Source organism: Silurus meridionalis, chromosome 7, assembly GCF_014805685.1.
Source record: "Silurus meridionalis isolate SWU-2019-XX chromosome 7, ASM1480568v1, whole genome shotgun sequence".
NCBI lineage: Eukaryota > Metazoa > Chordata > Actinopteri > Siluriformes > Siluridae > Silurus > Silurus meridionalis.
In genome coordinates, this window is record NC_060890.1 from 20600341 (window position 1) to 20627444 (window position 27104).

General features: G+C 37.8%; 1 protein-coding gene across 1 annotated transcript in view; it reads right to left on the reverse strand.

Annotated features, from left to right (window-relative positions):
- Positions 1-27104, reverse strand: part of LOC124389323 (PH and SEC7 domain-containing protein 1-like) — a 56787-nt gene that overhangs the window by 18554 nt on the left and 11129 nt on the right. Inside the window, exons 2-10 of the mRNA XM_046854688.1 lie at positions 22046-24234; positions 21101-21218; positions 19068-19569; positions 18475-18918; positions 13050-13241; positions 12195-12275; positions 11829-11941; positions 10625-10683; positions 9559-9648 (exon numbers count right to left, since the gene is read on the reverse strand). Of these exons, the coding sequence (XP_046710644.1) occupies positions 9559-9648; positions 10625-10683; positions 11829-11941; positions 12195-12275; positions 13050-13241; positions 18475-18918; positions 19068-19569; positions 21101-21218; positions 22046-22423 (1977 nt within the window). The 5' untranslated portion in view covers positions 22424-24234. The remainder of the gene's footprint in view (positions 1-9558; positions 9649-10624; positions 10684-11828; positions 11942-12194; positions 12276-13049; positions 13242-18474; positions 18919-19067; positions 19570-21100; positions 21219-22045; positions 24235-27104) is intronic.

Consider the following 27104-nt stretch of genomic DNA (forward strand, 5'->3'; position numbering starts at 1 on the left):
AATTATAATCTTATACTGGCTTAATGCTATTCTTGCAACAGGAAATACTGCAAAATAATACGCGTTCAGCAATTTCTCCATGCAAGCGCATATCAGTAAAAGTGGTTACAGCAGTATTATCGTATAAACAGCATATTATATATCGTATTACTGTATACGGCTTTGCATATCAAATTCTTTCAACAATGAGTAGCAATTTTAAAACAGTACTGTAATACTGAAGTATTCATCACATCTAATTCGACGAAGATTTGCTAACAAATATTGCTCGAAAATACTCATAACTAAGTACACATATCTTGCTTTTTACAAACTCCCAAGACTAGGCAGGGCTTTAAAAATTCCACTCCTAGCTACAATTATGCATTTTAACCGCATACTATATGATAATCATCAAAAATACATCTATGTTAATCCACGCTTTTATTCCCCAAGTGACAGCAGTAATATGCTTTTTGGTAACTCATACCAACAGGTCCTTACTGTTTGCTATTCAAAATAGACACAACTTGTGGAAAATCAAGATCAATACATTACTCCCTTTAACATTGTTACACCAACATCACAGATAGTTGCGAGCACTCACAATAAAATTAAATTGTACTGGATTGGCAGCTTTTAAGAGGATTCCTTTGACTACATTCAGAGCTGCACAATAACATTGTCTTTATCTTAATAGCGATTTAACCACAGCAATGTTAAGTGTTAGAAACTGAAGACAATGATTAATTTTACACAACAACGCAGCACTGACAATAATTGCAGCTAGAACCTAAATGAAAGGTTTCTATTAATGCACTTGCTTTAATACGTCATCGTTTCTATAGTAACAGCTCATTCACAGAGACTTGAATGGTGGGTGCACAAGGTAAGTATAATAATAAATTAGCTTTAAAATGTATAGCTGTTAAACAAATATAAAATTATAATCATTTATTTTTAAAAGTTCTGTAAAGAGAGGATTATTTAATTTCATTCATTTAATAGTGTTCAGAAGAGTTTATGATTTTCACTCTTTATAGTTGCAATTCTGTAAGTAACAGGAACTGGGTCACATTCGATAACATTAAATGTAACTATAAATTGTTTAGACAGTGCCACATACTAATAAATTCAAATTGTATTTGTTGTCAAAATTGCTATGGTATAAGAGGAATAAAGCATCTTGGGATGTACAAGTATTGGAAAATAAATTTTCAATAAGAATACACATAATGGTATAACTTATGTACAGAATATTATATTATATACATTGGAATATATAATGTGATTGCTGTAAAACATGGCACAGTACTGATACTTGTTAACTACTAAAGACCACACACACACACACGCACACACACACACAAACAGATGTTAAATACATTTCGTCTATGTATGCTACACTATGTAGAATATCACAAACACTTTACAGTTGTGTAGCTCAGAAATCATGCAAATGACCAATAAAAATTCAGACATTGAAACTTATTCATATCTGTAACAAAGTAGGTTTAAAAAGACCTACCCTGTGCAAAACAGCACAACTTCTACTTTCATAATTTTAACTATTTTATGTCCTAGTTATAGGAAATATGTCTAATGTATCGTTCACAGATGTTTCACAAGCTTGAAACAGGGGTGAGACAGGTGCATGATGGATAAGACGATTTAATAAGAGATGGAGAACTATATATAAACTAAACATGTAGGACAGGCATGCACAAAAAAACTGAGGCTGACAGACAGCATACCCTCCTTTTGCGAAACTGAGGATGTTTCTGGCCGTCCTGAGCTTTGCCCAGCAGATCAGGGAACACTAGAGGCTTGAGGGAACGTGAACGTGGGGTACGAGGGTAACGAAATGGGTCCATCATACGAAAGTCTCGGCCGTAACGTACAGAACAGAGAGAGCGGGAGCGAAGACGTCCCGCCGAGTGCAGACTGTTTACCCCTATCATGATGACGGAAACAGGTTAAAGGGAGCTAAACAGGCCAATCCTGAGGAGTCACACAGTGAGGCCAAGGTCTCGTCTGGCAGTGTTGGAGCAATCTGATAATGGCTTTTTCAGACTGGAAATGAGAGTCAAATGAAAAGTCGGGAGTAAAATAGCTATAAATGTTTCCTTCAAGCTGGAGCTTGGAGAAGAAAGAAAACTCCTGGTTAGTGGATCTTCAAAGAATCAGAGTTAAAAAAAAAAAAAAAAAAAACACCACCACATAAATCCCTTAATTTGGTAATAAGTGATTGTCCTGTTTCACTTCGGTTTTCCTTTCCAAAAAAAGAGGTGTTGATGTAGTCAAGTTATAATCCAGCTTCATGTAGAACCATTACAGATGTTATCTTAACTGTTTCGCACAAGCTCGATAAAGTGAAATCCAAACACACTTAAAATCGAAAGATGAACATTGTAATGAGGCCATATCTATTACAAACAAATTCAACTAAAAATAATGCAGCCAAGGTCAAATCACATGCAAAATAAGATCCCCTAAAAGGAAACTAAAAAGTAACTGGGATGTTACAAGATCTGAAGTAAAGCTGACTTAAACAGCCTGAACCTGAGGGAGCAACATAAACATAAAAAAGCACAATCTATAGCATATATCCTGAACTCAAATCAAGTCTGGAAAGGAACAATCCAATTCTCACATCAAAAACAAGCGGCTGATGACATAACAGAAGGCAAAAAGCCATGTATACACACACAGATGGCAAAGGATACTTGCAGAAGTGTGAAAGCACAGCCAGGATCCAACAGATGGATGTAACGGGTGGAAACACAAGTGAGCACACACCCACGCGTACATAAAAACACACTGTACAGAGGTGGATGCGACATAAGTGTCTTCCGTCAAACACGCATTGTATTCAAAATCAACTCAAAAGCGTACGGACATCAAACTCAACAACTAAAATATGCCAAAAAACCTGCCCGTAATCGGAGTCTTGCAATTAAAAAAAGAAAGAGAAGGAAAAAAGAAATAGAAAATCAAGATCTCATGTCCCTTGATTCCCCTCTCTCACTCCACTCGTCCTGCTTGTAAGGACAACTGAACAGACCTCAGGCTTTAGAGGATGTCTCGCTTGTTCTCTAGCTCTCTCCATACACATTTATAAGATCTGAGCCTTTTTTTCTCTGTTACTTTTCCGTTTTGGTATACTGATGCTCTCCTGAAGCGGAAAAATTATCCTTCATAATCCTTCTCGGTGCTTCGTTCGAATGGCTGTAAGGTGTTCAAGCTCAAACCTCAAAACGAGCCTCTCTATTTCAGTCCATTCAGTGTAGCTGATGGAGAGTGGCCGAGTCTTGGAGAGACCTGATTGAAGCTGCGAGTTCTTTCTACCCTTCCCTTACCTCTCTCTCGCTCTCTCTCTTTCTCTCAATCTCTCTCTCAGATGCTCTCTCAGCCTCCCTCCCTCTTCCTCTGAATGCATATCTCCCTCCCTCAGCACTCAGCCATTGAGCAGCCAATCGTAGCCATCCAACTTGTCTCTACACCCAGACACACGCATGCAGACACACGCATGCAGACACACGCATGCAGACACACACGCGCACACACACACACACACACACACACACACACACACACACACACAGAGAGAGAGCCCCACGCTCTGAATACTGATTAAAATTTTGCACTAGTTCTTTCTCAAAGCTATGTGTGAAAGAGAAAGAGAAAGAGAGAAAAATGATTAACACTGATCAGACACAGAAAAATCATCACATGTGGGAATGTGTGAAAAACAGGAAGCATTTTACAGTATAAAGATGTTCGTGCCAATGCACAAAGAATACTGGCTAACTCCAAATTGCCCTGGTGTCCTCTTTTTGCAAAAGTGATTAAGAATATTATTTTATGCGCATTTCCTCTCAGATATAACATGACTCACTAGCTACAACAGCAAATAAATCCAACACAATAGCTAAGAAATTTAAGATATTAAGAAAAATAATGCATAAGGATTTACATAATAAAAAGACGACAAATGTTTGTGATATTTAGATTCACAAAGCCTTACTGGATCAAGCAGGATTCAAAAACGTAAAAATGTATCCATGTTTGCACAGACAAATTGCATCTATATAAAGTAAAGGACTTGAAACCCAGGTTATCGTAACAGGGTTTTAATATTGCAATATATATATATATATATATATATATATATATATATATATATATATATATATATATATATATATATATATATATATATATATATATATTGCAATATTAAAACCCTGTTACATATATATATATATATATATATATATATATATATATATTGCAATATTAAAAACCCTGTTACGATAACCTGGGTTTCAAGTCCTTTATCAAAATAAAAAGCTTTCACAGCTACTCATGCGGGGTATGTTTGGCTTGTTTGTTATTAAAATGACACAATTGATTTAGTGTGCTCATTAATGAAACACCTACAGCCAGACAGTTTATCATATTTTACATATACAACTGGCAGGCATTTAGAAAGAGAAACATTATTCCAATTCATTGCGACATTGCCGATAAAATCAGAACCGAACAGCTGAACAAATACTGCTTTGAATTATACAGTCTAGAAATATTTGGGTCACCAGCCACATTAATAGGAAAACCTATGTACCTGCATATTATATATTCTAAGAGCTTCAGGTAATGTTCACATAAAACAATAGAAAAGTGATCACAGTGACTCTGGCATGATCCATGATGGGCTGGTGTAAATATTTCAGCTGCTCATCTGGGATCACTCTCTCTGTGTGTGTGTGTGTGTGTGTGTGTGTGTCTGTGTGTGTGTGTGTGTGTGTGTGTGTGTGTGTATGCAATTTGTCTGTGCAAACATGCATTATTTTTTTTTTTTAACCTTCTTGTTCCAATAAGGCTGTGTAAATCTAAATATCACAAACACTTGTTTTGTTATTATGTAAATCCATATGCATAATTTTTCTTCTTAAAATTCTTAGCTATTTTGTTGGTTTTATTTGCTGTATATATATGAAAGAGAGAGAGAGAGAGAGAGAGAGAGAGAGAGAGAGAGAGAGAGAGAGAGGGATGGAGGAAGAGAGAGGGAGAGTTTACACAGAATGCTGCAAATGCACTGACCATTGACCACTGATCTCAACAGTTCACTGAAGCTGTGCAATAAAAACCACAACAAAAACAAAGACATTGCGTAGTCTTGTTCTGTTGAACTCAGGACCTTGCTGTTATTGAAAAATCCTTAATACTGGGGTATAGTAACTCCACTCTGTGTCAAACAGAATTATACTCTATGGCTGCTGACTATTTTTCCTATAATGCCGTCCTGTCAAGTGATGTATTATTTGACAGACCATAAGTTAAAGAAATTGGTATTATTGACAGCAAGATAAAATCACAACCACTTCGCAAATAAGATGGTCTAATATATCTGTGTTGTGCTCCTGCATGTTTGCTTCCATGATTCCATCCTTTTGGACACAATTACCACTTGCATGATTATCATACTGTTGCAACAGAAGCCACTCCGGCCAAAGACTGCATACCCTCAGTACACACATACTTACATCAAACGGGGAAACAAATTCAGTAAGTGCACCGATGATGGTGTTTTAGTGTTTCAAAGATGACTTGTTTTAGTAGCATAAAATGTGTGTGAGTAAGCACAAGCGAGTGAGAGAGTAGGAGTAGGAGGAAAAGTAAGAACTGTTGCTGTAGAACAGAGTGGAGAAAAAGGAGATAGAGATGGGTAGAGTAGGAGGAAATAAAGTAAGAACTGCTGTTGTGGGTTATAAAATGATAGCTGGAGGGAGAGAGAGACATGAAGTATGAGAGAGAGAGAGAGAGAGAGCTATGGTTTTTAAAATCCAGAAAATCTCACCAGGGCCATAATTTCAACTGTATCTAAAATGTTCTAGTATGTTTAGATTTAACACCAGTCATTTTCAAACCACTGTTTTCAGTCCTCACAGTAAAAAAAGTCAAAGTCAAAGAAAATGTAAGAAATAATTATTGCGTTCATAATAAAGTGGCAGCATTTAAATTTTTATTATAATTTTTTTATTTTTATTTATTTTATTATATATATATATTTTTTTTACATAGTTTAATTTTAACTAGCATATGCAGATTAAACTAGCAGTCCAGATTAATGGGCTTTCTATTTTTATAATAATCACAAAGACTGAGAAGTGCTAGCAAATGAGACCAGACCAAAAGACTGCATAGATGCATACAGTGCCCTCCACAATTATTGGCACCCCTGTTTAAGATGTGGTCGTGGACTTCTAAAAATTCTCCTTTTTTTTAAAACAACATAGAACCCAAATGCAAAAAAAGAGAAAAATCCAACCTTTTATTTACAGTGCCCTCCACAATTATTGGCACCCCTGTTTAAGATGTGGTCGTGGACTTCTAAAAATTCTCCTTTTTCTTAAAACAACATAGAACCCAAATGCAAAAAAAGAGAAAAATCCAACCTTTCATTTAAGTACATAACTTTGGTGGTAAAAAAAAACATACATTTAGAAAAAAAAAAAAACTTGAAATCATGTGTCCCACAATTATTGGCACCCCCAACAATTCCTCTGAAAATTTAAATTTTTTTTTTTTTTATATATATTTTTCTGTAGTTGCTAAGGTTGGTCAGGGTATCTAGGGACTTTTAATTAGTAATTCATGATTTCCTGTTTCCCTGGGGTATAAATATGACGTGACACAGAGGCCTAATTCTCTTACCCATTTGTCAACATGGCAAAGACAAGAGAACACACCATTCAAGTAAGGCAGATGTGTGTCGACCTTCATAAGTCAGGCAATGGCTACAAGAAAATAGCCACTCGCCTTAACTTGCTGGTATCTACAGTCAGAGGAATCATTAAGAAGTTTAAAACAACTGGAACAGTGACAAACAAGGCTGGAAGAGGTCCCAAGTGTATCTTGCCACAACGCACAGTGAGGAGGATGGTAAGAGAAGTAAAAAAATTTCCCAAGCTCACCGTCACAGAATTGCATCAAAGAGTGGCATCTTGGGGTCACAGAGTCTCCAAAACAACCATCAGACGCTCTCTACATGCCAACAAGCTGTTTGGGAGGCATGCAAGGAAAAAGGCTTTTCTCACTAACACTCACAAACGTAAACGTCTGGAGTTTGCTAAGCGGTACTGGGACTTCAACTGGGATCGTGTGCTTTGGTCAGATGAGACTAAGATTGAGCTTTTTGGCAACAAACACTCTAAGTGGGTCTGGCGTAAAACAAAAGATGAGTATGCCGAAAAGCACCTCATGCCCACCGTGAAGTATGGTGGAGGATCTGTGATGCTGTGGGCCTGTTTCTCTTCAAAGGCCCTGGGAACCTTGTTAGGGTGCATGGCATTATGAACGCTTTGAAGTACCAGGATATTTTAAATAAAAACCTGATGGCCTCTGCCAGAAAGCTGAAGATGGGTCGTCATTGGGTCTTTCAGCAGGATAATGATCCAAAACATGTGGCAAAATCTACACAAAAGTGGTTCAGCAGTCACAAACTCAAGGTCCTCCCATGGCCATCTCAGTCCCCAGACCTCAACCCAATCGAAAACCTGTGGGGCGAGCTAAAGAGAAGAGTGCATAAGAGAGGACCCAGGACACTGGATGATCTAGAAAGATTGTGCAAAGAAGAATGGTCAAAAATCCCTCTCTCTGTGTTCTCCAATCTTGTGAAATGTTATAGGAGGAGATTAAGTGCTGTCTTGTTGGCAAAAGGAGGTTGTACAAAGTATTAACATCAGGGGTGCCAATAATTGTGGCACACATGATTTCAAGTTTTTTTTTTCTTTCTAAATGTGTGATTTTTTTACCACCAAAGTAATGTACTTAAATAAAAGGTTGGATTTTTCTCTTTTTTTGCATTTGGGTTCTATGTTGTTTTAAAAAAAAGGAGAATTTTTAGAAGTCCACGACCACATCTTAAACAGGGGTGCCAATAATTGTGGAGGGCACTGTAAGTACCAAAATGTAAAACATAAGTATCCTTATATACAGGTAATATTTGGTCACCTCCTATTAATAATGAACATGCATTCATTAAACATCCTAGTACAGATTTATTCCTGCTTTGCTGTTGTAATAACCACCACTCTTCTGGGCAACTTTCTAACAGATTGTGAAGAGTTTCTGTGGGTATTTTTTTTTTTATTCGGCCAAAATAGCATTAGTGAAGCAGAAATGGACAGGTGTCTATACCCTCCTGGCATATACACACCTCCTGGTACGTAAACACAGAAGACACTGCAGACTGAAAAGTGGACGAAGTGAGAGAAAACAGCAAGAGGTGAGGAGAAGATTCAGGCCAAAGAAAACAATAGAAATTTCTATTGTTTTATATAAAAAAATAGTCAATTTTAAATTACTTTAAAAACAGTAATTTGAAATTGACTATATTTTTATTTATATATCTGAATGTGCATTTTGATGTAATATGGCAATTAATTGCATTAAATGGGTTTGAATTTTCACAGATATTCTAGTATTAAATTTTAGCAATAGTAGTAATAATAATATTAATTGCTGAAAAAAAAAAAACGAAAAAAAAAAAAAGGAAACACATATCTTGATAATTTTAAAAGACCGGTCGTATTTTGTATATTCGTCTTTTGTATATTTAGTATTGCTCTTTAATAAAGGAAAAAGTACTTATTATCCAATTACTCAATTAATTGATTAAATAATTCATAGAATACTCAGAATAGAAGAAGCTATAATTCATTTTTATTTTTGTAATTAAATACTATAATCCGTAAATATGGGCTATTATTAGATGACCTAAGCAACAGCTTGTTATGTTCAAATGTATTGAAAATGTCTTTAAGAGACTGTAAAACCCCAACAAACCATAATGGTTGGTTTATATGTGCATAATGGTGCATAATGCTGTATAATATGCATACTGTAAATGGTGTCCCAACAAAAAGGCAATCACACTAAACTGTCAGTTCTCTTTGTGGATAGTATTTTGTATTTTGCAGCATTGTTTTAATAAAAACTACACATTATTTTTTTATGTGTTTTACAATGCTGTAGGCATGTTATCAGTCAGGTCAGTAAAAGGGCCACTCGGTAACTATGGAAATGACCTTTTCCATTAATAAACAAAGTGAGGGTGGACAGTTAAGGTGATCTTACTCAGATTTCACTTCAGATTTAAACCTCAACATTCTCGAATCTATAAACCCAGTCATCAGCATCTTTATTGAAGAAAACCTTGTTACCATTCATTAGTCAGACCAGATACTCTTCTGATTGACTTTGCAATGCGCCTGTGGGCTTAATGAAAGGAACCACCAGAATTCCTATCCATGACACAAAAGCAATAATCTAATAATGCAATCTAATGAAAAACAGTCTAAGGACCAGGCAAATCCCACAAGACATCCAATTTCTCTTACATCACACAAACACCAGCAGTATGAGTACACAAAACACAATTGATCTATGTTAATATATACATGACTCCCTCACTAGGCTAATGCATTGCATAGAACCCAGGTATACAGCTGTTTAGACTCATTACTTATTACATCAGGGAGTTTGGTATGTGTAATAGCCTTAGTAATCTACCTTGAGAAGTTCCTTTGGGAAATCCTGGCTATTGTTCAGTCCCTCCAGGTTTCCAATGAACTGAGAACAGGACATCCGCTTGCCAATATTCTGTTAGCAGAAATGAGATTTAGAAATCAGTTTAATTTGATTTATGTTTTATTATTTTTGACTACATATAGATGAGTGACAAATTAATAATAATAATAAAAAAAAACTATATAGTGTCATAGAAATACCACAAACCATACAGAAGAGTTCCACTGTGCCTTGAAACTGATATACAATATGTATTGGAGTCAAGGACATTGTTCTTTCAAAGTATATTCCTTGAAATGGTGTTTGGGATGATGATAGTGGTGAGGACTATATAATACTCATGCTTCGAATTTTCACACAAATGTTTAATTGAATTGTGATCTGGTGACTTAAGACTATAGCAGATGCAATCATTTTCTTTTACATGGTCATCCATTGTTAAGCATGTTATAGTTTCTATGCAAACCCTTTGGCTAAAGATTATTGCCGAAATTCCAAATACAGAAGTGACAGACATTTTTACAGCCATGTCTGAAAACAGAAGATACTATAGAGTCATGTTCTAAGTGGGAAAAGGTTACAGCTATTTATAGAAAAGAGATTGCAATTTGTTAAATTGAATGCTTTTGATCCACAGACAAGAGAGTCATTTTAACAAATCAATTCTGGCACTTCACAGCAAGAAACTCAGCATGAATTCTGTGTTTGTGTTAAGCTTGCCTGCCTATGTCCCCAACTAAGTATAAAAGGAAAATGTCTGAAGGTTTTAAGTAATTCTTGATTTTGACTTTTAATATGCCAAATATAAAAACCAATAGGGTACATGTTTATAAGATACAGCTTTCTTGTTGAGACACTCTCTACACAGTCAGAGTACAGATACTGACTGAAACCTGTTTGTTGCTATTTACATGCATATACCTCATTCATCATTGTCCAAAAAACATTAATGTAATTTATAAATAAAGCTGTACAACTGGTTCCATTCAGAAATTAAAATAATATTAATAAAAGCTCTTTTTCTTTTTGACTATTTTTCTGTGCATACCGGGCCATACAGGTCTGTGTTCAGCAGCATCAGGGAGCAGGTCAGCGTGTGGATGCTGTCTGTAAGCACGTGTAAAAATACATAATTATTCAAATGTTAATACATGTTATATTCTCTCTCTCTCTCTCTCTCTCTCTCTCTCTCTCACACACACACACACACACACACACACACACACACACACACACACACACACACACACACACACACACACACACACATACATACATACATACATACATATACATATATATATATAAATATATATAAATAAATGTATATTGTGTGTGTGCGTGAAATCTATAACATATCATATATGCACTAGATGAACAAAGGTTTATTGACAAGTGACCAAAATATTATGTGCTTTTTGAGCATTACATTCCACATGTAGTCTTCATTTGCTGTTATAATAACCTCCACACTTCTGGGATACTTAATTCAATAGATTTTTGTGTGGTTATGGAGATTCGGGCTCATTCAGGCACAAAAGCATCAGTAAACTCCGGTTGCTGATGTGCAGTACGGTGATGAGGAGGCCTGGTGTGCTGTCAGCGTTCCAATTTATCTTAAAGATCATTAATAGTGTTGAGGTCAGAGCTCTATAGCAGAGCTCCACATCTTTTTGGAGCTCGCCTTGTGTACACAGGCATTGTCATGCTGGAACAGGTTTGAGTGTCTTAGTTCAAATGAAGGGAAAATAGCCAAATACATCCAGTACAATTGTGTGCCTCCAGTTTTGTGGTAACAGTTTGAGGAAAAGCCCAATACCTTTTTTTCAATACTATCTTTTGTACAGTTAATCCTAGAATTGTATACAAGAAGTTTAAGTATTTTGCTTTGGCACAAATATGGATTTTGTTAATAGTTAAAAACCTTAAACTGCCTGCATATTTATGAGTATAAAGTACTTTTATAAGTATGTTTTTAATATTTTATTATAACTTGTTTTTATTATTTTATAGAGAACTGGAACTACCACCTAATAAAAATTTTTTACAGTGTAAAATTATATTAGTCTACATAATTACAGAACTGTTAGCTCTTTTAAATCTTCTGAATTCTAATGAAGGGAGAATCCATCCAAGCACAATTGTCACGTCTCATTTTTGATAACCAAAATCCTTAAGTAACTACAATATTTAAGTGTTTAAAATGTGTTCTTGCACAGAAATGGATCCTTTTTTTTTTTTTTTTTTTTTACCTTCAGAGAGAGTGAGAATAGGGTTGCACTGCAGGTATCGATGTGAGAAGTGGGCTAGGACTCGCTCTCTCTCCTGTGTTTCTCCTTTTAGCACAAATTCCTGTAAAAATGTCCTGAAGTAAAACAAACAAAAAAAAGCAAAAGGAAAAAAAAATTAAAAAATATAAAAAATGATACATACTGTAGTTCATCTACACATCAAAAATCAAAAAAATTATTAGATTTCACATAGATACTGAAGATTTCTAACTACATCATTCTGACATGGCTACAAAATGAGAAGGCATTTAATAAAGTGCCCTATGGAGTATCATTTCAGTCATTATTATTTATATTCATTAATGAAAACTCATTGGGCACACCAACCTCAGTGCCTGATCCAACGTTTGCCCTGTAAAATTAAAGCAAGCCAGGTACTCCTCTGCTACCATCTGGCTGAAGTCATTACTATACAAAAAAAAAAAAAAGAGGGCGAACCAGAAGAGGATGAGAAAGAATCAAATAACAACAGACTAGCATCAAATTAAGAGTTTTGTCCGGAAAGCATGGTAAGGGGCTTTGCTGTTTCCATGGTGCTTCTGTCAGTTTGAAGAAAGATCTTGCACACACAAAGACAGAGAAATACTCAATGTCCAAAATGTAAAAAAAGATCCAACAGCACAATTAAGCCTGCCAGCAGGGATACAGAGATATTCAGAAGGACAGATTTAGCAGGAAGAAGTCTGGACTAACAGAAGCCTGCTGTCATATCAAACTGCTCATTGAGAGTGCAGTGCTCAGCCTCGGTTTTGTTTAAAAATCCTTATTATATTTATGCATGATCATCACTTATACACATGCAAATTTTGATGCACGTGGAAACATAGGTCTCCCACAGCCTGGAGAGTAGGCACCAGATAGGATTGCTTCAAATTCTATTTTATTTTCGCCGTTATTATGTAAATTTTTGTTATTTAGCTGCACGTCACATCTCATCCCTACAGTGGCTTCGGTAACTCTTTTTACCACCATTTATTTTTATGAACTTCATTTTTTATGACTATAATTCAACTGTTCAAATATTAAACCCAGTAGCCAAGTAAGTACTGTCAAAAATATTTATTGTACCCATTAAAATCTTTATTACTCAAACGTTCACCCACAGAACCAATTACATGGTGCTATTATATACTGTAGATCTAAAAAATTTTTCTATGACATTAACAGCAGAGTTTCACTCACTTCTTGCACAAGTGGCACGAGACGTCACACTTCCTGAACCCATCGAGGTTGTAGAGCCGTTTAGCCAATCGCTTAGCAGCCTCCAGGTCAGCACGGTTACTGCTGGTTAGTGTGTCGTTGCTTCCCAGTCCCAAACGCTCATTCAGCTCCTGATTCAAGACCACATTTGTAGCCAGTCGTGGAGATTTCTCCCTATACACAAAAATACATGCACACACACACGCACACAAAAACACACAAAACCCCGTTGTACAATCTGTGAAAGGGCATTCCATTAGCAATTATGAATGCAACTAATTACTAATATACTAACTAATATACCTTAATGCTTAAACTTAAACCTAAATTGTTTCACTTTATCATTTTATAAAATTTATAAAAAAAGACTGGGGCTACCCAAAAACAGCCAGATGTTCAGATTCTTTTGGGTGGTTGCAGATAGTAAAAAAAATAACATTCAAATTTGCACTATAGCAAATTGCTTTATATAATATTGAAGTTGCCATGGTTCCCCTCATAGTTCATAACATAGATAGATAGATAGATAGATAGATAGATAGATAGATAGATAGATAGACAGACAGACAGACAGACAGACAGACAGACAGACAGACAGATAGAAAAACATTACACTGTATACAGCTTGTATGCAGTTTTACTCACCACGTTTTTTGCTTTAATCAAACTTGAAATAGTACAATATAAAGATAGAAGCAATGCCTAATACACCTATTCAGGCTATGAGCTATATAGCCATATGCTTGTAATATCAGTGACCTCTAATGAGTATATGGTAAAGATTGTCCTTGTTTTCATTTTTTTTTTCTTTTCACATTGGCTAGTTCAGATTAATTAAAATTAAATTACATATGTTATTAAATATTAAATTATAAATGAACATCTATATGAGTGGCTTTTATTTTGATGTATGGCATTGTGGGCCAGATCAAATGTCACCATGGGCAAACTACCTTAAGCATGACCGTTAAGAAAGGAATTACATAATAAAAACTTAAATGTAAATGTAATGTAAAGACATCGTTGTAAGTGTTTTTCTCCACAATTTTCAAATCCAAACTCATCTAAATAAATAAAGTGAAGAATACATGTACATTATACATCAGACAACCTGCTACATTTTTCAGCAATACTATAGATACTCTTTACATTGATTTGTCAAAACACTGACATAGACAGTTACACTACAGTGCTTTGGGAAACTTACTCCTGGGCTTTTGCAGAGAAACAGTGCTTTTTCAATGTAGGTTTTTTTTTTTTTTATCAGTGACTCACACCTTAAATCCACAGAGCAAAACAAACAGCAGCTCAAGATCTTTGCTGACTTAAAAACAGTCGGTCAGAACTGTTGGAGGAGGAAGGACAGAATATTTATTAATTTTTTAAAGAATGTAACTAAAGTCGGCCCTTGTGTGTTAATAAAAAGGAGTTTGATCAACAAGGGGAAGAACCTTAAGTTTCCGTAACATTTTACTTATTTTTTTTAAATAGGTGAGAGCTACAGTTAAAAAAAAGAAAAAAAAAGAAGAAGCAGTCCAAACAAAAAAGCTGCAATTTATGTCTGAAACTTGAATTCAAGATACAGATGTGGTCATTAAGAATGCATGTGTATAAATGTTGTTTCTAATACTTTTCAGTATTCCTATTACAGACTAATTTTAAAGCATTTCTGACCTTTCTGTACATTTCTTTTGAGCTTTTTTTCGTTAGTTGTATTACCATCCAAATTGTTATTTATTAACCTAACAATTTGGTATTAATTCTAAATTAAGGTCTTTATTATTGCAATTAATACCTGGAAATGATGATTTCTTTCTGATTCCTATGCAGTGCCATTCTAAAGGTAAACAGTACTAAACGACTGCCTTTGTTTAACCAAGTCTTACCTGCAGCTCGAATGCCGGCGTGTTGGCATGTACTGATCCTCTGAAACCCCACAATGCCAACAGAAAACTGAATGTGCATTTTTCCTGTGGCTCTTTCTGCTGTTTTGGCTAACCGACCCAGCTTGAACGACTCGTTCACCTCGAGGCCCTGCAGCTCTTTTACCCCGCCTCGCACTCATTGCAACCGGCCTGGGAACTGCTTTAGGAACGCTGCCTAGCATCTGTAAAGTAGTTCACCTGCAATGTGTACAGGTCTCATCTTAAATGCTTTGCTCGAGTGCTGAAATACCTCATTTTTACTACAACAACAACAAAAAAAAAGTTCTTGATCTGTTGGCTTGCTCTGTATGCTTCTCCATGTTTCCATCACTCATCCGTTACTGACTGTTTGCTCTGGAATTTGGCAGCTCTTTCTTTCAACAGAGTTGCTCTGACTCTCTTCCCTCCCCTCCCCTGTCCTCCCTCTTGGTAAACTTCTGCAGTCCTCTCAGATGACCTCTAAAATCAGGCATGAACCAGAAAGAAAAAATAGTGGCTTTAAACCCAGTCTCTCTCTCTCTCTCTCTCTCTCTCTCTCTCTCTCTGTCTCTGTCTGTCTGTCTGTCTGTCTGTCTGGTACCTAACCTAAACTGACATAATACTACAAGACTTGATGCTGGTCATAGGAAACAATAGCACACTGTATGAGTGTATAACCCCTTACATAAAATCAGGTCTTGTGAGCGCTTGACAGGAGGGGCAATGAGACAAATATGGCAGAGGACAAAAATTCCCAATGTAAGAATTTAGATAAAATTGCACTTTGTAGCTATAAAGGACTTTAACATCCTCCTACAGATTATGTTCCTAGAATGCATCTCACACACAAACTGCTTTTTTAATACTAAATTCTAATTCAATACTTCATTTAAAAAAAAGTGTGCTATATTTTTATGGTCTTAAAATTGTCACAGTTAATACAGTACACATACAGTAATATAGATATATTTGTCCATATTTGTATTTTGTACAGATTTACAGAATTGTGTGCATCATGTTAAACCTGAAAACTGACGCTTATATGCTAGACATACAGGAGCCTAAAATGTTTGCATACAGTGGGCCAGGGTTCCTCGGCAAATAAACTTTTTGAAATTTGCCTTTACTACCCTCCATGTTTTATTATTACACTTTTTATAATATAAAAATATTTTATTAAATATAATACTATTATATTATATAAAAGTATGTTCACTATTACATTTAAATGTGGTTATAATTATTGGGTCTCCCAGTAGATTTAAAAATTACCCGGCAAAATGCACCCTAATAATTGGATATTCATAATAATAATTTAGAAAATAAGTATGTGTATACATGTAAACCATAAAACCTCACATGACTGTTTCAGAGTTCCTGTGGTATAACCTTGTTAATATGACAAAGGTTCAGCAGTGTTATGTAGTCCACCATGCTAACTCAACAACAAAAGAAGCCGATTCAACAAAACTTGGCAAGATCACATTAAAAAAATAAAAATACAATTCTTTCATTTTTTACTTTATCATTCTATTTGTCAAGAACGCCAAAAAGAACTGGAGTATTTTGATGTCACCAGACACCCCACAGACAATAAATGTTACTGTAAATAGACCTTGTTTTGCCTAATACACTAGGAAAATTCATGTCTCGGCTTGCCTTAGTACTATGAAAATCAGTAATGTACGAAGTCTGCTAGCAGACCAAGATAAATTACCCTTACTTCATTTACAACTTCATCTCTGGAGGATGCATCCAAATATAAACTTTCTTTTGACGCATGGAAAAGGGGAAGCTCAGTGATTAAGATGTTGGACTTCTGATCAGAAAGTGAAAAGTTGAAATCACAAAGCTGCCACTGCTGGGCCCTTGAGCAAGACATTAAACCTCAACTGCTCAGCTGTATGACAGATAATTCTAAGTCAGTCTGGATAAGGACGTCTGCCAAATGCCAAAAATGTTAATACATAGATGTAGACAGAAATACAATTACACTCACAAAAACAATTATCTTTACCATGTATGTCAAAGCAAAGTGTCTTCTTACTGGTACATTCCTGACATGACTACCTACTTTTCTTTTATCTCTGGAATTCACACACTTACTCCAAATACCGCATGAAGGGGGAAAAAAAATGCATTTTGCTCCCACCTTCTGGTTAATCTAGAATATTACAGCCTATAAAAACATCCATACCACTGAGCAAAACACTAATCCACAAACTTCTCTAAAGGGAATTTAAGGTTGTAGAATTTTGCAAATTAGTCTTGGACACAAGCATTCATTTTACAATTAGGCAGGACTTTATGTCCAGTGTTTCTGATTCCAACATTTTAGTACACATACAGGATATGCAGCTGCTTTATCAAAGACATAACCTTTCTGTTTATACACCAGCACATTAACCTCTTACATTCATACACACCTGGGTAAAAACTCTATCAGACACACACACACACACACACACACACACACACACACACACACACACACACACACACACACTCAAACACTCAAACACTCAAACACTCACACACTCACACACTTACACAGAGTGTAAAATCAAAGCCCGTCTCAGTGACTAGGCCCCTCATTTCTGCATTGCTCAAGTGTGCATGCTTCATGCCTGTTTCACAGAGTTTGCATCCACATGGCCGGTACTTATCCCACAACATATTACTGTCACAAGTTACCTCAGAAGCCTTAATAACAAATTACCATACAGAAAATAATTCATCATAACCACAAAACGTTTTTTAAACTAAGAAAATCTAAATTGTGCTTTCTAAAATGGACACTAGCCCAGAACAATTTTAGCACCAGCTCAGTATCAGTACGAATTGAACAGACTAGTACTGATCTCTGGTGGTTTGTTTATCATACTGCATCACCACATACAGGATAAATACAATAAAATGACAATAAAACTGAAGTGATGTGTGTGTGTGTTTGTTATTTCAACACCATGTTGTTTTTTCCAACGGGCATTCTGGAATGCATGGGTGTTGTCAAGGTTTGTATAATAATATTTTATAACCTATCATGAAATGACCAGTCACCAAACCTATTGAACTGCTCTGACATGAACTGGATCACAAGGTCAGATAAAAAATATCCAAGTAGTGAAGAACACCTTCGGCAAGTTTTATAAGCGGGACGGCAGTGTTTTATATGAAAGTTTTAAGAAACTAACTGTCCGGATGCCAAGAGTGTGTAAATACTTTGTTCATGCATAGGGAGGATATTTCAATAAAAAAAAAATCTGCACATTGATATAATTGTAAGTCTTCATACTGTTAAATTATCTAGATGGTTGCATACTGTATAAACAAAAGAAACATGCAAGAGTCTGTAAAAAGATTAAAGACTAGGTGTTTGCAAACTTTTTGACAGGCACTGCATGTAATAGAAAATATGTAGAGTTTTGCAGGACTGCTATGTGTCTTATTAGGTATGGTTTTTAGAATTTAATGTAAACAGTGATTTGTCACTTCTTTCTTACCTAGGCAGTATAAACAAATTGTCACTGGTCCAGCTGTGTCCAGCTGATCTGTCGTCCGAGCCACTGCTGAGCCGTTCGCTAGACGGTGCCCTTGTTGCATCCGTGTCCCCTGTAATGGTCAGAACCGACTCAGACACACTGGGCATCTCGGCATGTGCAAGGGGGGCAAAGCTCAGCTCCACGATCTGCCGTGCACTGTGATACATCTGAGCCTTCACCTGTGGGGTCAGGGTTGGGAGGTCAAATGTCAGCCTGGTCTGAGAACTGGAAGTCATGAGCTCCAGGCTCTCCAGGCTGTTGTAGGAGGTGCCTTTTGCTCGCTGAGACTCCAGGATGCTCTCAAAATGGTGACTAAAGGTGTCCATGTGGTCACCCGAAGTTTGGGGGGGACCTTTTACAAGAACAGGTGATTTCAGAGCTGAGTGACCGTTATTTAAACAGGGCCTAGAAAGAAAAGACAATAAATGGCAATAAAGGAAAAAAATGTTTATATGTTGATTTTTTTTTATCAATGTTTCATTAATTAAATGAATGCGGTACTTGTTGTGGTCATGTTCATGCATGCTCAAGTAACAGAGAAATTTTAGCGACACCTCTTGAACAGCATGCTAAGTATCTCTTCCTCATCCTGCTTTTGACTGGCCTGTTGCCTCCTCATATCACACTGTGAGCGAACACTCGCCCAGCTGGCCACATCCTCCTTCTCCTCTTCCACCACGTCCTCCTCCTCTCCATCTGTTCCCTTGTATGCTGTTTCTCCCAGTGGACTGCTCCCTGTACCGGAGGTGCCCATCACGCTACGGTTGCTCCCGAAAGCTGAGTCAGAGTCATCCTTGTCAGCCAGTAATACCTCGTCAATGTCAGTCTCCCAATAACACCGCAAGGGGACTGCGTCTAGATCTGTCTCGGAGTACTTCAATGTCCGACGAATTATGCCTGTTTTTGGGGAGGTGCCTGGAGCAGCAGGTGGAGGGGTCACAAGCTCCACCTCAACTCGCTGCACGTCATGATTGGCACGGAGAGCAGCTTCCTGTAGTGGTAGGTAATTGGGTGGAGTTGGGGTGGAGAGGCAGCTAGGGGGTGCAGTGCACAGCTCTGGGGGTATGCAAGCAAAAGAATGGTGTTAATACATTTTAAAAATTCTGGTATCCTATAGATGCATAGTTAATAATTTCAAGTAGCTCAAGTAAAATAAATCACCTACTTTTAAATACCTTTTATTCTCCACTAGAAGCTAAACTATGGTCTACAAGCTTGTAATGACATTGCAGACTATTTTAGCAGATAATTGCATTGCACGTGTACATGCCACAAATTGAACCTGTTATTATCAGATAGTAACATTATTTTTGTTCCTCAAGCATTATAAAATCTGAGGAATCTTGCAAAATGTAAATGCCTCTGAAAATACTGCTTACAAATTCACTGTTGTTGTAATTAATTTATAATACTAACACACTTGACATTTAATTTAGTCTATTAGCTGCAAATGTAGAATATATAGTTAATTGTCAAATTATAATGTGGGTAACTGTAGCCAGTTTACCTCTTGAACACTATGAAATCTTACCACGGGTGATTTAATATCATTACTACAGTGGAACCCGGTTATGTCGCGGGCCTAGGGGGTCGCCAAAAAGCGCCGAGATAACCGATGATCGAGATAAATGAAAACCAATATGTCGCCAATATATTAACGTGCTTGAAATTTATTTATGTACATGATCTGCGTTATTAAATGAGAATGTGCATGCACGTGTTTTTGGAGGTTTTTTACACAACAGCTTTGCCGCAATTTGATTGATTGGTCATGCGGATCGAGATAACCTGTAATGCGGATAAGGAGGCGGAAGCTGAAATAAACGCAAACAAAGTTTATTGAGAATACTCAGGAGATAATCCACCAATACTTGTAGCGAAGCAGTAATATCAAGTGATGCGCTCCTGGAGCCACGCCGCCGAAGGGGGCGTGGCAGTGTGATTCCTGACATAACCGACGTTAAGTGGCAAATTTGCCCCCCCTTGTGCTCGAGATATTAGGGTTCGGCGACATAAAGGAATCGACATAACCGTTTAAAAAATGCTAAGACAAAGCGAGAATTTGGCGGTTCCACTTCAAAAACGTCGACTTAATAGGGTTGGCGAGTTAACTGACGTCAAGATAAGTGGGTTCGACTGTATTTAATAATTCAATTAAATAAGTAACTGTGTGCTTTAGTATTTACATTTATGGCATTTGGGCAGATGCCCTTATCCAGGGCGACTTACAATAACTGAAGTAAAAGGTTAAGGGCCTTGTTCAAGGGCCCAACAGAGACAGCTTGCTGGTGCTGGAATTTGAATTCACAATCTTCTACTCAAAAGTCCAACAAGCTGAGATAATAAAATGCTAGCTACTAACAGTACAGATGTAAATTCATCATAACACAAACAAAATTTAAACTCCATGGTTTAAAAGATTTTGCTGATGATTTCTTAGCTATTTAAATAAACATACTTGCAATTGATTTTAGAAATGATAACAAATGCATTTTTGGTACTGCTTTCTTTGTGCTTATCTGAAGTGACTTGAATGGAGATTGATGATGTGACCAAAATGAAAAAAAGAAATGGACAGCTGACTCACTCTTTTCTTGTTCACTGGAGACGGTATCTGTTGTGGTTCCAAATAAGAACTCCCACTTGGCTCGAGCAATCTTCTGGGAGTGCAGAGATGGCCCCAGTACAGCTGAGCCACTATCAGACTGTGACACACATAGGTCATGTTCAGAAATCCTGCTTTTGTTCTAATCATGAACTCCCTGCTTCACATAGATATTTATTAAAATGCATAGTTTATCATCCCATTATCCCAACTTCCACAAAGTAATAGACATTTCTCACTATCAGCAATAGTACATATTAAGATAAAATAAATCAATTTAACATTGCTAGTAGCACAATACAATGCTTTTTGTATTGTAAAAACAACAGTGTGGAAAGCATTCCAATAGTGCTTTGATTAAAAGATCAGATAAGTGTCTGAGAATTGTATGCTACACTGCAGGTTTAATAAATATTATTTAATCATAGAAATAAAGCTGGGCAAATAGCTTTTGTAAAAAAAAAAAAAAAAGGAATAACAGAAATCATAATTGAAATTGATTTGGTATAAAACTACATAAGAATTTAATTAAAAAATTAAGGACAGGAAAAATAAATATATTTAAGTGGAATCAGTATCAGGAGATAGTCAGTAAAGCAACTAAACCTGACCCTTCCTGATTTTTTTGCGATGTGTGGGAAACTATGACATGAGATATTATACATTTAAATCCATTCAAACATCAAAATACTATAATATTCAAACAATTATAAAAAATATATATAAAAAACAAAATTGGTTCAGCTGGACCTACACATAGAGAGTAAAATGGAAAAGAAAATTCACTAAAACTTTCTTTGGTTACTCATCAGTTCTATGTGGAATCCTACAACAGATGCTTTTCTCTTGTGCTGTTTAGAAATGTAGAACCTATTCACCATCTAACAATCTAAGTCTCAAATATTTTTTTCTTTAGGTTTAACTCACCTGGATACCTGAGCTGGCATGTTCGGTCTGGTTACTGTTATTGCTGGATTCAGGTGAGAGACACTCATGATCTCCCAAACTCCCTGTGACACCACTGGAGCTTGGAGATGAAGTTGGTACGCCATTCTGCTCCACCTCTGCTCTTTCCTCATTCTCTTCATCTAGTACAACAGGACCAAGTAGCAAAGCTTGTCTTCGTCTCCATTCTGCCTGCTTTTGTTCCTGTTTCGAAGTCCCTGTCTCATGCCCTGTCAGCAGTTCCCTTGTGCCTTTTTCAACACCTTGGTCCTCCACTTCTCCTGACATGCTGTCCCCTAATTTCTGGACTGGGTTAATAATTTGCAGTTCATTTTCTCCCTGCTCACGCCACCTCTGCATAAAGGTCCAACTAACTGGTGCTTCTTCAATATGTTCCCCAATTAGAAGTCTCCGGGAGATTTCCACACTGTCAGACACAGGCTGATCCCTGATCTCCCTGTGCCCATGTGGGTAGAGGTCCCAGGCATCATGATGGTACCAGACTTCACCTGTGTACTGTGGAAGCCTTCTTCTATGCAGTGTGGGACTGTCTGTGCTTGACAAGTCTCCCCAAAGCACACGAGGATCCCGCAAGGGTGAGTCCTTCACCCCTTTAGATAGCCATGGACGCACTGCATGAGAGGGTAAAGCTGGGGGTCAGGGTACTGTGCTATGGGTATTGAGCTATAGAAGGTTTGCTCACCCCTTTCAAGGCTATGACTGGCTAAGGACTCTGTTGTAGATGAGCAAGAGGTCGCCCCATTTGTTAGGGGAAGATCAGAATGCATCCCATGTAAAGGGATGTTCATTTTCATTAGTGGGCTCCGATTTTCGGAGGGGCAGTTTTGAAATTGTTTGGGGCTGCCTAGCTCACTCTGGACTCCAAAAGCATTGCGGGCAGGTGACTTTCTGAGATCATCAAAAATAACAGAGATTTTGGTGGCTTCCTCTGCAAGCTTACGTGCTACCTCTGGACTGTTTAATGCTGAGGTGGTATTGCTGCCACTGAGCTGGTTTAGACCTTCAGAATGTGCGTTAGTGATCAACAAATTGCCCTTCTGACCTGAGAGAGTGCCATCCACCCCACTGGATGTGCCTTCATGAGATAGCTGGTGTAAGTTTTGATCTTGCTGTACCTTGGGAATGGAGTTTTGCTCTAATGAGAGGTTGGAGTGTTCCGTGTGGGATGACAAACAGTTTGAAACTGGGATTTGTGATGGGCTATATGGTGCACTCGGTCTGTCTTTTTCATGGTTGTGTGAATTATTGTCTTGTCCAGGAGATCCTGCCCACGACTGACATTGCACTTGCTGGTTGTGTTTCGGCTTTGGACTCCAGTCTGACCCATGGGCAAATTTGGACCTTAGTTGGGGTGACCCAAAATCCTCTAGGGCCCTTTGAGTGGCTGCTCGACCCACTGTGACTCCACAGTCCACAGTGATTCGGTTGAGAGCGGGTGAGCCCGCCTGCTGGTGAAAAGGACTATTATTGCTGATGGAGCCTGAGGAGACAGCAAAATCCAGATCATTCTTATGTGGCTGAGCAGTTTCTCTTTGCACCCTCAAGACATTGTGTGGACTCTCCAGTTGCTTGACTTTTGCCTTCTCAATGTAGCTGAAGGTAACTACAGATGTTTGACCAAGCTCTAATGGCTGAGTTGAGCCATGAGGTTGTTGGGAGCCTCGAGAAGGAGTTCCTGGGCCAGAGACTGGCACTGAAGTTGAGGAATAGGATGAGTGGTGCTTTTTCACATTTTTACTAGCCATTCTGTGACTCAGTGCAATGCTCACACACTGGTTCAGCTTCTCTGGAGGAAAATTGTGAGTAGGTGTGGATTGTGGGGATAGTTGCTGATGATGTATAGCCTGTGGATGGATGGATTTGGGTGGAGGAGTGGATGTGAAACACTTCCGCATGGCTCAGGTGACACAGCTGAGAGCCAATGATACCTTCTGTAATAACTTGGTCAAAATCTCATCAGGTCAGTCTTGGTCATTTAAGGTGCCATCATGCAGTGAGGCAGATCATATTGACATTTACTTCAAGGCATGGTGTTAGATATACTGAGAATCTGATTCTTTCTTTCCCCTTCTTTTAAGCCATTTAGATACAACTCTGGGGTTGCTTAATAATCAAATCCATATTTTACAGATATTGAATCCATCCATATTCTGAAACAGAGACAGTAAACAAGAGAAATAATAATTTTAGAGTACTATTTCTACATGGATGTAAAATATGACATTCATTTTTGCTTTTTTTCATTAAATATGCCTCCAATAAACAGTGGAAGAAAAAAACATAATTAAGGATGCCATCAGCATATTTATATTACAGTAATAGCATTTGGTAGACGCCCTTATCCAGAGCGACTTGCATTGCTTCATTCATAAAACTGGGGAGCTATTAGCTTAAGGGCCTTGCTCAGGGGCCCAGAAGTGGAAGCTGGGTTTGGCTGGGATTTTAACTCACAACTTTTAGATCCAAAGTCCACCGCCTTAATCACAAAGCTACAACCTTGCCACAATGATCTTTGAGTCATGTCCCTGGAACCTTTTTTATACAGTAGTGTGAAAAGTGATTTCTTATTTTACTGCATGTTTGTCACACTTTAATGTTTCAGATCATCAAACTAATTTAAATATTAGTAAAAGATAACACAAGTGAACACAAATTGCAGTTTTTATATGAAGGTTTTTATTATTGAGGGAAAACAAAATCCAAAACTACATGGCCCTGTGTGAAAAAGTGTTTGCCCCCCTTACCTAACCGGTTGGGCCACCCTTAGCAGCAACAACTGCAATCAAGCGTTTGCGATAACTTGCAGTGAGTCTGTTACAGCGCTGTGGAGGAATTTTGGTCCACTCATCTATGCAGAATTGTTGTAATTCAGCCACATTGGAGGGATTTTGAGCATGACCCGCCTTTTTAAGGTCATGCCACAGCATCTCAATAGGATTCAGGTCAGGACTTTGACTGGGCCACTCCAAAGTCTTCAATTTGTTTTTCTTCAGCCATTCAGCGGTGGACTTGCTGGTGTGTTTTGGATCATTGTCCTGCTGCAGAACCTAAGCTAACTTCAGCTTGAGGTCATGAACAGATGGCCAGACATTCTCCTTAATTTTTTGGTAAACAGGAGAAGTAATGGTTCCATTTATCACAGCAAGTCTTTCAGGTCCTGAAGCAGCAAAACAGCCCCAAACCATTACACTACCACCACCATCTTTTACTGTTGGTATGTTCTTTTTCTGAAATGCGGTGGTACTTTTACACCAGATGTAATGGGACACACACCTTCCAAAAAGGTTAACTCGTGTCTAATCAGCCACAGAGTATTTTCCCAAAAGTCTTGGGGATCATCAAGATTTTTTTTTGGCAAAACTGAGACAAGTCTTTATGTTCTTTTTGCTCAGCAGCGGTTTTCGTCTTGGAACTCTGCCATGCAGACCATTTTTGCCGAGTCTCTTTCTTATGATAGAGTCATAAACACTGACCTTAACTGAGGCAAGTGAGGCCTGCAGTTCTTTGGATGTTGTTGTGGGGTCTTTTGTGAACTCTTGGATGAGTTGTCGCTGTGCTCTTGAGTTATTTTGGTTGGCCGGCTACCCATGGGAAGGTTCTCCACTGTTCCATGTTTTTGCCATTTGTGAATAATGGCTCTCACTGTGGTTCGCTGGAGTCCCAAAGATTTAGAAATGGCTTTGTAACCTTTTCAAGACTGATAGATCTCAATTACAGTGGAACCCGGTTATGTCGATGTCCTAGGGGGTCGCCAAAAAGCATCGAGGTAACCGATGATCGAGATAAACGAAAATGTGTCTTTATGTACATGATGTGCGTTAATAAATGAGAATGTGCATGCACGTGTTTTTAAAGGTTTTTTTTACACAACAGCGTTGCCGCGATTTGTTTGATGAAGGCATGCTATAAAAATACATACAGTACATGTTTATCTGTCAGGAATCCACCTGCCACGCCCCCTTCGGCCCCCTTCAGCGTGTCAGGTGCTTTCTCGGCCGCTTTCTCTGAAGCTCCCGGCTTCAATCGCGCACATATGGTGCTCGTTTATCATCATCACCAGCTCCTATTTAAACTTCCACACTCTCCCCGATCCTGCCGGTGTTCATTCTATGATTTTGCTGCTCATCCCACGTTCCGCGCCGCCAAGCGCGGCTTTCGCCTCCCGTTCATCGCATAACATTGAACAACAAAAGGCATATGTGCACTAACTAACAGCAGAGATTCACCAGTATACAATACAACACCTGCAGCAGCTGTAAGACTTGATTTTTCCGCCACTTTCGCGAGTTCTTCTGCAGCTGCACCGATATAACCGACGTTAAATGGCAAATTTTTCCCCCCTTGTGCTCGAGATATCAGGGTTCGGCGACATAAAAAAAGTCAACATAACCGATAAAAATTGCTTAGAAAAAGCGAGAATTTGGCGGTTCCACTTCAAAAACGTCGACTTGGGGAATAGGGTTGTCGAGATAACCGGGTTCCACTGTACTTTCTTTCTCATTTGTTTCTGAATTTCTTTGGATCTCGGCATGATGTCTAGCTTTTGAGGATCTTTTGGTCTACTTCTCTTTGTCAGGCAAGTCCTATTTAAGAGATTTCTTGATTGCGAACAGGTGTGGCAGTAATCAGGCCTGGGTGTGGCTAGAGAAATTCAACTCAGGTGTGATAAACCACAGTTTTAACACTTTTTCACAAAATGCCATGTAGTTTTGGATTGTGTTATCTTTTACTAATATTTAAATTAATTTGATGATCTGGAACATTAAAGTGTGACAAACATGCAAAAGAATAAGGCCAACACTTTTTCACACCACTGTATATTTAAGTTCATAGTTTAAACTTTGCGGTTTGCAGGGAGAAGAGGTGGAGACGGTGGAGAAATTCAGGTACCTGGAGTCAGCAGTGCAAAGTAATGAAAAGTGTGTTAGAGAAGTGAAGAAAAGAGTGCAAGCAGGGTGGAGTGGGTGGAAAAGAGTGACAGCAGGAGTGACAGCAGGAGTGATTTGTTATAGAAGGGTTT